We start from the raw sequence: 12,202 nt of genomic DNA, 5'->3' as shown, positions 1-12,202 counted from the left end.
TGAATCCAGCAAGACAGGAGTACATCTTGGCAGGAAATTGTTTCTTCCTTCCCAGCAGGCATCTCTTCTTATCAGGGGAGACAACCAGCATGATCACAGATGGGTCAGTACGAGGGTAGCATGTGTTGTGAATACCTAAAATATTAATAATGACAAATATAGGACATGTAAAGGTAAGTCGTTATAATGACAAATATAGGACATGTAAAGGTGAGTCATTATAATGATAAATATAGGACATGTATAGGTGAGTCATTATAATGACAAATATAGGACATGTATAGGTGAGTCATTATAATGATAAATATAGGACATGTATAGGTAAGTCATTATAATGACAAATATAGGCCATGTAAAGGTAAGTCATTATAATGACAAATATAGGACATGTAAAGGTAAGTCATTATAATGACAAATATAGGACATGTAAAGGTAAGTCGTTATAATGACAAATATAGGACATGTAAAAGTAAGTCGTTATAATGACAAATATAGGACATGTAAAGGTGAGTCATTATAATGACAAATATAGGACATGTAAAGGTAAGTCATTATAATGACAAATATAGGACATGTAAAGGTAAGTGGTTATAATGACAAATATAGGACATATAAAGGTAAGTCATTATAATGACAAATATAGGACATGTAAAGGTAAGTGGTTATAATGACAAATATAGGACATGTAAAGGTAAGTCGTTATAATGACAATATAGGACATGTAAAGGTAAGTCGTTATAATGACAATATAGGACATGTAAAGGTAAGTCATTATAATGACAAATATAAGTGATGTATAGGTAAGTCATTATAATGACAAATATAAGTGATGTATATATAGATGATTCTTTATAATGACAAATATAGGACATGTATTGGGTTCGCTCTTTGCATAACACTGTCGTTCTTTGCTTGGTTGTCTGCTTTCCGTTTGGGGCAATGTTGCTCTTTGCATGACTCGCTGTCGCTCTTCAGATGGTACACTATCATCTTTGGCTCACTGTCGCTCTTCTTTTGTCTCACTGTCGCTCATGGTGCAGTGCCTCTGGTCATATGAGGCACTATTGTTCTTCGCTTAGCTCTTTGGCTCGAGGTTGCTCTTCACATATCTCACTGTCACTCTTCACATGTCTCACTGTCTCTCTTCACATGTCTCCCTGTCACTCTTCACATGTCTCCCTGTCTCTCTTCACATGTCTCCCTGTCACTCTTCACATGTCTCCCTGTCTCTCTTCACATGTCTCCCTGTCACTCTTCACATGTCTCACTGTTACTCTTCACATGTCTCACTGTCTCTCTTCACATGTCTCACTGTCACTCTTCACATATCTCACTGTCACTCTTCACATGTCTCCCTGTCACTCTTCACATATCTCACTGTCTCTCTTCACATGTCTCCCTGTCTCTCTTCACATGTCTCACTGTCACTCTTCACATATCTCACTGTCTCTCTTCACATGTCTCACTGTCACTCTTCACATGTCTCACTGTCTCTCTTCACATGTCTCCCTGTCTCTCTTCACATATCTCACTGTCACTCTTCACATGTCTCCCTGTCACTCTTCACATGGCTCACTGTCTCTCTTCACATGTCTCCCTGTCACTCTTCACATGTCTTCCTGTCACTCTTCACATGGCTCACTGTCGCTCTCAGATTGGGGCAATGTCGCTCTTTGCATGGGTTGTTGTTGCTCTTGGCTTGGTGCACTGTCGCTCTTCTCTTGGCATACTTGAATTGACCACCAAAAAGTTGATTTGATGTAGGCCATGATGTATCATTATGGTGTGAATATGAACTTAATCTGCACAGAGACTAGAAAAAAATGTCTGTATATACCACCTCTTTATTTATTAGAGTGTGTGTTGTAGGTGTGTGTGTTGGGGTTTGGGGGTGTATAAGAACATCTACAGCAGCCAACATACACAGACCTTCAATATAACATTTAGTAAGATGCTAATCCTGAAGTTATTCTGCCATACAAGCTTACCTATAGACCTATAGCTAACAAAGACAATGTCAGGAATCTTATTAAAACTTTTAATGGTGTAGGATCAATCCTTCAATATTTACCTACCTTTGTTTGTGCGACATGATTTGTCATCACAGGTGCGTTTATATCCCCCCTCCGTCACTGTAGTAGAACTTCCACAGGTAGCACAGAACTTATAGCGGTCTAGCCAGTCCAACATCGAGCGAGCCTCTGCAAAAATCCCAGCATCGCTTGGCTCCAGCTGCATTGATGCAGGATAGCTTGTAATAAATTCTGCCTCGTTAACCAGAGTCTTGAATTTTGATTCGTCTGTATTTGTTACATCAAGAGCAAATGATGCCTGACTAACAACATTTTCTTCAGAGCTGTCATCTTTAGAAGGATTATACATTTCTACTCCTAGGAAAACGAGAAGTGGATTGGTTTTCAGATGAAATTCTACATCCCTGTGGGCTAGACGAACCAGTGTGTACTTATATCTCTTGGCAGAATCATGACTAGAAACAACCAGCGGTTTAAGGTCTGAAAACACAATAAATCTAGTGGTTTCTTTCTTTAATTTGGATTCGAGCCAGCAGCTGTCCTTTCGGTTCTCAGCCATGCGATCCAAGTTGTTCAGAGAGAAGTAATTACGCTGTTGTTTGTCAGGATTTTCCTTTCTAATAAAATCGGTCAACATGTTGACAGTGTTTTTTTGGTCCCAGAAAACAGCTATATCTTGAGCAGTCTGTCCAGTTTTGTTAACCAAATTTACATCACACCTGGAAAACAAAACCAGACTTATATATGTATACAGTATGCCTGACACAAGTTTCATCAATATTTCTCAACTTGAAATTTCCCAAAATTTGAGTTTAGGAGTTTCCTTAAGTAAAAGGATGTGATGAAACCGTGGCCAGGTTCTGAAATACTAAAGAGAAAAAATTACCATAAACACTATAAACCCCAACCCATTTAATGGAACATTTATTTTACAGGTCATACCACACAAAAATCATCAATGAGGAATCATGTACAAATGTTTTGGTATCTGAGCGATCCTTGTTACAAACCCTGGTGTACATGTCTAGACCATCCCTATTACTGCCCCTGGTGTCTAGACCATCCTAGTTACTGCCCCTGGTGTCTAGACCATCCTAGTTACAGCCCCTGGTGTCTAGACCATCCTAGTTACTGCCCCTGGTGACTAGACCATCCTAGTTACAGCCCCTGGTGTACATGTCTAGACCATCCCTATTACTGCCCCTGGTGTCTAGATCATCCTTGTTACAGTCCCTTGTGTCTAGACCATCCTAGTTACAGCCCCTGGTGTCTAGATCATCCTAGTTACAGCCCCTGGTGTCTAGACCATCCCTGTTACAACCCCCTGGTGTCTAGATCATCCTAGTTACAGCCCCTGGTGTCTAGAGCACCCTTTTTACAGCCCCTGGTGTCTAGATCATCCTAGTTACTGCCCCTGGTGTCTAGATCATCCTAGTTACTGCCCCTGGTGTCTAGATCATCCTAGTTACAGCCCCTGGTGTCTAGACCATCCTAGTTACTGCCCCTGGTGTCTAGACCATCCTTGTTACAGCCCCTGGTGTCTAGACCATCCTTGTTACAGCCCCTGGTGTACATGTCTAGACCATCCCTATTACTGCCCCTGGTGTCTAGATCATCCTTGTTACAGTCCCTTGTGTCTAGACCATCCTTGTTACAGCCCCTGGTGTCTAGACCATCCTTGTTACTGCCCCTGGTATCTAGACCATCCTAGTTACTGCCCCTGGTGTCTAGACAATCCTTGTTACAGCCCCTGGTGTCTAGATCATCCTAGTTACAGCCCCTGGTGTCTAGATCATCCTAGTTACTGCCCCTGGTGTCTACACAATCCTTGTTACAGCCCCTGGTGTCTAGATCATCCTAGTTACAGCCCCTGGTGTCTAGAGCACCCTTTTTACAGCCCCTGGTGTCTAGATCATCCTTGTTACAACCCCTGGTGTCTAGACCATCCTTGTTAATAGTGCTAATATTGGCAAACAACTTATTACATTACAATCATAGTAATAAGTTATCTTTGAAAGTTTCTCGTACCGCTAAGGTATTGTACTTAATGTTAGATAACAATTAATTAAAAGCATCAGGGGAAGACCCAATGGAATTTTACCCTTTTTCTAGCAGTGTTTCAACCACAGGTACTTGTCCGTGTCGTGCTGCAAACATTAAAGCTGTCCATCCTTTATCATTACGATGATCGGGGTTAAATGTGGCTGATAAAACAATATAATAAATGTACATTAATACAATCAGAAAAAATAGATACTCTTACTTATAAACTTTACCTTGTATTATGTTTATATAAAAACTTAACCCTTTATTGATGGTGATATATTAATTCTACCTTGTATTGATGGTAATATATTATAAACTTTACTTTGTATTATGGTAATAGATAAAATCTACCTTGTAAAAGGAACTTTAGCTCCTCCACATTCCCATTTGCAGCACAATCAAAGTATTTATCTTCAAAGCTTTTCTTTGTATCTAAAGGTCCTTCTGTGTTGCTCATCATCACCACAAATCTGAAAGGCAATATTTGTTTTGCACTGGGTGTGATTTAAGAACTATAAACAATGTACAACATGTCCATCAAATGTCTGTTATATAGCATATGATAATTGTAGTCAAAGGGACCACGGACACTAACATCAAAATGGTCAATCCATCTAAAAGATCAAACTGCATGTTGATAATGAATAATTTCTGTATTCAGCTTACAGACATAACTTAAGTGTTTAGCTTACAGGTGTAACTTACAGGTATAACTTACAGGTGTAACTTACAGGTATAACTTACAGGTGTAACTTACATGTATAACTTACAGGTACAGTATAACTTACAGGTATAACTTACAGGGTATAACTTACAGGGTATAACGTATAGGTATAATGTAATTTACAGGGCATCTTACAGGGTATAACTTACAGGTATAACCTACAGTGTAACTAATTACAGGTTTAACGTACAGACGGAACATACAGTCATCGTAAAACTTACAGGTGTACAGTACTTGTTACCTCTAACTTCTCAATTTTTCTCTCTGATCAAACGTGGATGCTTTTCCAAGCTTACCACGTGCACATTCAGTATCAATAATCGAGTGAAATCATTTTTGGAATAGTATCTTTGTACGATATCATGACAATTGTCTCACCTGACAGCTGTGCTTGGCTTTCTGGTGATGCACTGCCAAACACGGAGGCGATTTAACATGCGCATCAATATTCTGTGTCATGTCAAAGTCCGATCCATGTTTACAAAAGCCTTTCAATGATCCAGTTAAGGTAAGGGTAATGTACGGATAAAATCCGGACATAACATGAATTGGACCAAGCTAGATTAAAAATACAGCTGTCAAGGTTATTGTTACTGAATTTTATGTGAAAATGAATTAATAAAGCAATTTTGTATGTTGTCGTTTAGACTGCTACGCACAGTACTACTGTACATTATTACGTTACATTACAGTAGAGTACTGTAGTACACGTACACATGGTAGATCTACATTATAATTATGTACAAACAAGAGCCCTGTATCGCTCACCTGCTTCTAATGCAATTTTGAAGTTGATCTAGGTCACATATGAAGATGCTAGTTTGATAACCACTTGACATATAAGAGTGTTAAATTTATTTTTGTAGTCCTTCATTCCAGCATCCTACTACTCACCCGTGGCCATTACCAGCTCTCTGCATGGGTATCTATGTTATGAAAAAGACGTCGTTCAAATATTTTAACCTATGCACATTTGACCCCTGCGACATTGAATGTAGGTCAAAGTAATTCCTTTACACAAGCCAATTGGTAACCCTTCATGATCACTCCAGCATGCTACAGACCCCATATCAGGCCCCTTTAGTTTCAAGATTTTACCATATCAGTTTGACCCTGTGACCTTGGATGTCGGTAAAGGTAATTCATTTGAATAAAATTTATAGCCCGTCATCCTTTCATGCTTCTCGGTTATTGAGAAGAAGTTCTAAAAATTAAAAGTTGACGCCGCTGACTGAAGACGGACGCTGCACCACAGCATTAGCTCCCTTGCCCTTCAGATATTTTTATTCATTTCAATGGTGCACTTTATTATTAGACGCAGAATTCCAATTATTTACCTGTAGTTAGAGTTATGCAATCGAATATCAGATACATGTTTAAGATAAGAACATTTTTTTTTAGAAAAGATAGATGACTAAATGTAAGACTGTTTCGCTTTTCAAAACAGGTGAAGCCAAGTCAACCTTTTTTGAGGTGCACGGATCGTGCGGACCGTGGCAATAAATACTCTTCTGTATCACCAGACGTTTTGTTCCTAAACCTTACATTTTTTTTTCAAACACTTTGACAAATTCTCGAAAAATGGTTGATGTTCTGCACATGTGTGACGAAAAATTTATTTTCTCCTTGTAAATTACAGGCTGTGGCATTTGTTTCTGCAATTTTTGTTGCATGTGGAATGCTATTTTATGCGATTGACGAACTGTTGTCGGAAGTGTTTGAGAAAAATACACACCCTAACTTTATTCTAAAAATGTCCAGAGACACTTTGGATTTCCCCTTGGTTCCCTGCCGTTTATAACCGTTTTGCTGAAAATGATATCAATTATTGTTCACATCAAGCCACACTGTGTCGCCTCATAATCGTGACCCTGAATACCTACGGTTTAGATGTTACCTGCAATATTGATTACACAATCTCAATATACGTATATTCAGTTTTCGGAGTTTCGTGTGAAATATTAGAGAATATTTTTGTCATACATTTTTGAAAGATGATAATTTTCAGCTCATTATCGCTGGTGACCTGAATTTCCACTTGAGTGATAAGGCTAATGTGGTTCCCGACAGTCCTTCGGGCTACTTGATTCCCGGTGGCCGATACAGCATGTAACGGAAGTTGCCCATACACATGGCCATACATTGGATGTGGTTATAACAAGAGAACATACTTCATGTTATCCACAGAGAAGTTTTATTGGCAGATTCTTGACTGAGCGATTGTAAGGGAAACCCATCTGCTGTCTGTGCCACACTAAATTGTGGTAAACACAACGGGCATGGAAAGAGGTCAGCTTCCGGGAATTCTCCGAAATTTCTGTACCAGATTTCACCAAAGACATTCAGACTTATTCAGTCTTCCAGTCCATTGACGTTGGTGTTGGCTGTCTTGTTGAAGCATATAAATCTGGTATTGACGCTTTGAATGCTCCTTGGTACAACGTCGTGACGCAAAACTGATATAAAGAAAGGCGGAGAAATAATGACGAAAGACTGAATTAACCATCCACCGTCAGATATAGAGAGCGATGCCGGTTAGTCAGTAAACTTCTAATTCATTATAAGAAGGTTTATCATTCTGGTAAAATCGCAGAATGTAGTTAGACTTGAAAACAGCTTTTTAAACTCGCCAGAAACCTTATGAGTCATAATGGTGAAATAGTCCCACCAAGTTCAGCGATTGTTTCCAGGATAAAATCAAAATAATCAGATAAAATATTGATGCCGTTAATTCATTTTTGACACCAATATTTCAGTCAAGGCAGCTGACATCCGATTCGATGGCGAACCTTTGACACAGGTCACGCTAACAACCGAAGATGAGTTGCGAAGGAAAATTACCAACTCGCATTCGAAATCCAGTGAACTGGATCCGTCTCCTACAACTTTACTGAAGCAATATCATGAAGCACTGCTCCTCTTAATAATCTGAATCGCGAACAAATCATTAGCTAAATCAAGGGTTCCATTGTGTTTCAAGAAGGCTCATTTTATACTACTGAATATCAAGATGAATGGAATGACAAGGAGGAATTAAAGAACTACCATCCAGTGTCAAATCTTCCCTTTTCGTCCAATATCTTGGAGAAGACCGTGTCCCAGCGTTTAAAGGCTCATTTCCATGCAAACAGTCATCATAACCACTTGCAATCAGCCTACCGCACGGGACATTCCACTGAGACGGCCCTAATTGGTGTCTACAGTGATATAGCTGCCGACTTAGATAACAAGTGTTGAGCAGTTCTTATCATGCTTGATCTGTCCACTGTATTTGACGACATTGACCATGGCATACCTTTTAAGCGTCTAGAGTACTATTATTTGATGTACTACGTTGGTCCAATCCTACTTGAGGGGAACAATGACAGTGCGTGACCATTGATTGGATCAACTGTTTCGGACGATAAGACTTTAGACTTTGGGGGTTTTCAGGGGTCCGTACTAAACCAAACAGGGAGATTTTTTGTCGTCATAGCCTTCAGTACCATTGTTATGACGACGAAACGCAAATCTACATGGTTATCAGACCACAGGACAACTGGTACATAACAACAGCAAGTCACGAAGCCTAAATGGCATCGGTACACCAGGATGAACTCCATTATGCTCAAATTAGATCGGGAAAAGACAGAACCAATCGTCTTTACCCATAGGTGTCGGCACACTAAAGGTCTCCAGCTGTAGGTTGGTGTCCAAACTATTGAGGCAGTTCAAGCTGTGAGGAACTTTGGTATACATTTTGGTAGTTCTCTGAACATGGAGAAATAAGTAAACGCTATCGCAAGTTCTTGTTATTAAATCAACAATATTGGGTGAATCCGGCAGTCCATCATCACAGATGCATGGAAGACATTGGCACATTCGCTTGTTACTTCTCTCCTTACTCTTTGGTGTAGCTGACTGTAGAGGTTCCAGAGCACTGCAGCATGCCTTGTATCCCTTTCTCGAAAGAGGGGGAACATCAGACCTGACTGTAGTAGGTGTCCACCCTTCTGTAGTAGGTGACCCCCCCCCCCCCCCCCATCTGTAGTAGGTGACCACCCTTCTGTAGTAGGTGTCCACCCTTCTGTAGTAGGTGACCACCCTTCTGTAGTAGATGTCCACCCTTCTGTAGTAGGTGACCACCCTTTTGTAGCAGGTATCAATCCTTCTGTAGTAGGTGTCCACCCTTCTGTAGTAGGTGTCCACCCCTCTGTAGTAGGTGTCCACCCTTCTGTAGTAAGTGACCACCCTTCTGTAGTAAGTGACCACCCTTTTGTAGCAGGTATCAATCCTTCTGTAGTAGGTGTCCACCCTTCTGTAGTAGGTGTCCACCCCTCTGTAGTAGGTGTCCACCCTTCTGTAGTAAGTGACCACCCTTCTGTAGTAGGTGACCACCCTTCTGTAGTAGGTATCCACCCTTCTGTAGGTGTCCACCCTTCTGTAGTAGGTGACCACCCTTCTGTAGTAGGTGTCCAACCTTCTATACTAGGTGACCACCCTTCTGTAGTAGGTGTTCACCCTTCTGTAGAAAGTGTCCACCATTCTGTAGTAGGTGTCCACCCTTCTGTAGTAGATGTTCACCCTTCTGTAGTAGGTGTCCACCCTTCTGTAGTAGGTGTCCACCCTTCTGTAGTAGGTGTCCACCCTTCTGTAGTAGGTGACCACCCTTCTGTAATAGGTGTCCACCCTTCTGTAGTAGGTGACCACCCTTCTGTAGTAGGTGTCCACCCTTCTGTAGTAGGTGACCACCCTTCTGTAGTAGGTGACCACCCTTCTGTAGTAGGTGTCCACCCTTCTGTAGTAGGTGACCACCCTTCTGTAGTAGGTGTTCACCCTTCTGTAGTAGGTGTCCACCCTTCTGTAGTAGGTGTTCACCCTTCTGTAGTAGGTGACCACCTTTCTGTAGTAGGTGTCCACCCTTCTGTAGAAAGTGTCCACTCTTCTGTAGTAGGTGACCACCCTTCTGTAGTAGGTGTCCACCCTTCTGTAGTAGGTGTCCACCCTTCTGTAGTTAGTGACCACCCTTGTGTAGTATGTGTCCACCCTTGTGTAGTAGGTGACCACCCTTCTGTAGTAGGTGTCCACCCTTCTGTAGTAGGTACCCACCCTTCTGTAGTAGGTGGCCATCCTTCTGTAGTAGATGTCCACCCTTCTGTAGTAAGTGTCCACCCTTCTGTAGAAAGTGACCACCCTTCTGTAGAAAGTGTCCACCCTTCTGTAGTAGGTGACCACCCTTCTGTAGTAGGTGGCCACCCTTCTGTAGTAGGTGTCCACCCTTCTGTAGTAGGTGTCCACCCTTCTGTAGTAGGTGTCCACCCTTCTGTAGTAGGTGTCCACCCTTCTGTAGTAGGTACCAAACCTTCTGTAGTAGGTGTCCACCCTTCTGTAGTAGGTGACCACCCTTCTGTAGTAGGTGTCCACCCTTCTGTAGTAGGTGTCCACCCTTCTGTAGTAGGTGTCCACCCTTCTGTAGTAAGTGTCCACCCTTCTGTAGTAGGTACCAAACCTTCTGTAGTAGGTGTCCACCCTTCTGTAGTAGTTGTACACCCTTCTGTAGTAGGTGTCCACTCTTCTGTAGTAGGTGTCCACCCTTCTATAGTATGTGTCCACCCTTCTGTAGTAGGTGTCCACCCTTCTGTAGTAGGTGTCCACCCTTCTGTAGTAGGTGACCACCCTTCTGTAGTAGGTGGCCACCCTTCTGTAGTAGGTGTCCACCCTTCTGTAGTAGGTGTCCACCCTTCTGTAGTAGGTGTCCACCCTTCTGTAGTAGGTGTCCACCCTTCTGTAGTAGGTACCAAACCTTCTGTAGTAGGTGTCCACCCTTCTGTAGTAGGTGACCACCCTTCTGTAGTAGGTGTCCACCCTTCTGTAGTAGGTGTCCACCCTTCTGTAGTAGGTGTCCACCCTTCTGTAGTAAGTGTCCACCCTTCTGTAGTAGGTACCAAACCTTCTGTAGTAGGTGTCCACCCTTCTGTAGTAGTTGTACACCCTTCTGTAGTAGGTGTCCACTCTTCTGTAGTAGGTGTCCACCCTTCTATAGTAGGTGTCCACCCTTCTGTAGTAGGTGTCCACCCTTCTGTAGTGTCCACCCTTCTGTAGTAGGTACCAAACCTTCTGTAGTAGGTGTCCACACTTCTGTAGTAGGTACCAAACCTTCTGTAGTAGGTGTCCACACTTCTGTAGTAGGTGTCCACCCTTCTGTAGTAGGTGTCCACCCTTCTGTAGTAGGTGTCCACCCTTCTGTAGTAGGTGTTCACCCTTCTGTAGTAGGTGTCCATCCTTCTGTAGTAGGTGACCACCCTTCTGTAGTAGGTGTCCACCCTTCTGTAGTAGGTGTTCACCCTTCTGTAGTAGGTGTTCACCCTTCTGTAGTAGGTACCAAACCTTCTGTAGTAGGTGACCACCCTTCTGTAGTAGGTGTCCACCCTTCTGTAGTAGGTGTCCACCCTTCTGTAGTAGGTGTCCAACCTTCTGTAGTAGGTACCAAACCTTCTGTAGTAGGTGTCCACCCTTCTGTAGTAGGTGTCCACCCTTCTGTAGTAGGTGACCACCCTTCTGTAGTAGGTGACCACCCTTCTGTAGTAGGTGTCCACACTTCTGTAGTAGGTGTCCACCCTTCTGTAGTAGGTGTCCACACTTCTGTAGTAGGTGTCCACCCTTCTGTAGTAGTTGTCCACCCTTCTGTAGTAGGTGTCCACCCTTCTGTAGTAGGTGTCCACCCTTCTGTAGTAAGTGTCCACCCTTCTGTAGTAGGTGTCCACACTTCTGTAGTAGGTGTCCACCCTTCTGTAGTAGGTGTCCACCCTTCTGTAGTAGGTGTCCACACTTCTGTAGTAGGTGTCCACCCTTGTGTAGTAGGTGTCCACCCTTCCGTAGTAGGTGTCCACCCTTCTGTAGTAGATGTCCACCCTTCTGTTGTAGGTGTCCATCCTTCTGTAGTAGGTGTCCACCCTTCTGTAGTAGGTGTCCACCTTTCTGTAGTAGGTGTCCACCCTTCTGTTGTAGGTGTCCATCCTTCTGTTGTAGGTGTCCATCCTTCTGTAGTAGGTGTCCACCCTTCTGTAGTAGGTGACCACCCTTCTGTAGTAGGTGTCCATCCTTCTGTTGTAGGTGTCCATCCTTCTGTAGTAGGTGTCCACCCTTCTGTAGTAGGTGTCCACCTTTCTGTAGTAGGTGTCCACCCTTCTGTAGTAGGTGACCACACTTCTGTAGTAGGTGCCCACCATTCTGTAGTAGGTGTACACCCTTCTGTAGTAGGTGTCCACCCTTCTGTAGTAGGTGACCACCCTTCTGTAGTAGGTGACCACCCTTCTGTAGTAGGTGTCCACCATTCTGTAGTAGGTGTCCACCCTTCTGTAGTAGATGTCCACCCTTCTGTAGTAGGTGTCCACCCTTCTGTAGTAGGTGACCACCCTTC

General features: G+C 42.6%; 1 protein-coding gene across 2 annotated transcripts; it reads right to left on the bottom strand.

The window, feature by feature from the left end:
• On the bottom strand, positions 1-5,423 carry LOC117320057 (peroxisomal NADH pyrophosphatase NUDT12-like; the record flags this gene model as incomplete). 2 transcript variants are annotated; one of them, XM_033874748.1, is given in 5 exon segments in its annotated part: positions 1-135; positions 2,076-2,752; positions 4,135-4,237; positions 4,431-4,549; positions 5,182-5,423. In XM_033874748.1, coding segments are annotated over 5 exon segments (1,099 nt in total), but the record flags the coding sequence as incomplete, so codon positions are not given.
• Positions 5,424-12,202: the final 6,779 nt, after the last annotated feature.

This window comes from Pecten maximus, unplaced genomic scaffold, assembly GCF_902652985.1.
Source record: "Pecten maximus unplaced genomic scaffold, xPecMax1.1, whole genome shotgun sequence".
Classification (NCBI taxonomy): Eukaryota; Metazoa; Mollusca; class Bivalvia; order Pectinida; family Pectinidae; genus Pecten; species Pecten maximus.
This window is presented reverse-complemented; position numbering and strand designations above follow the sequence as displayed.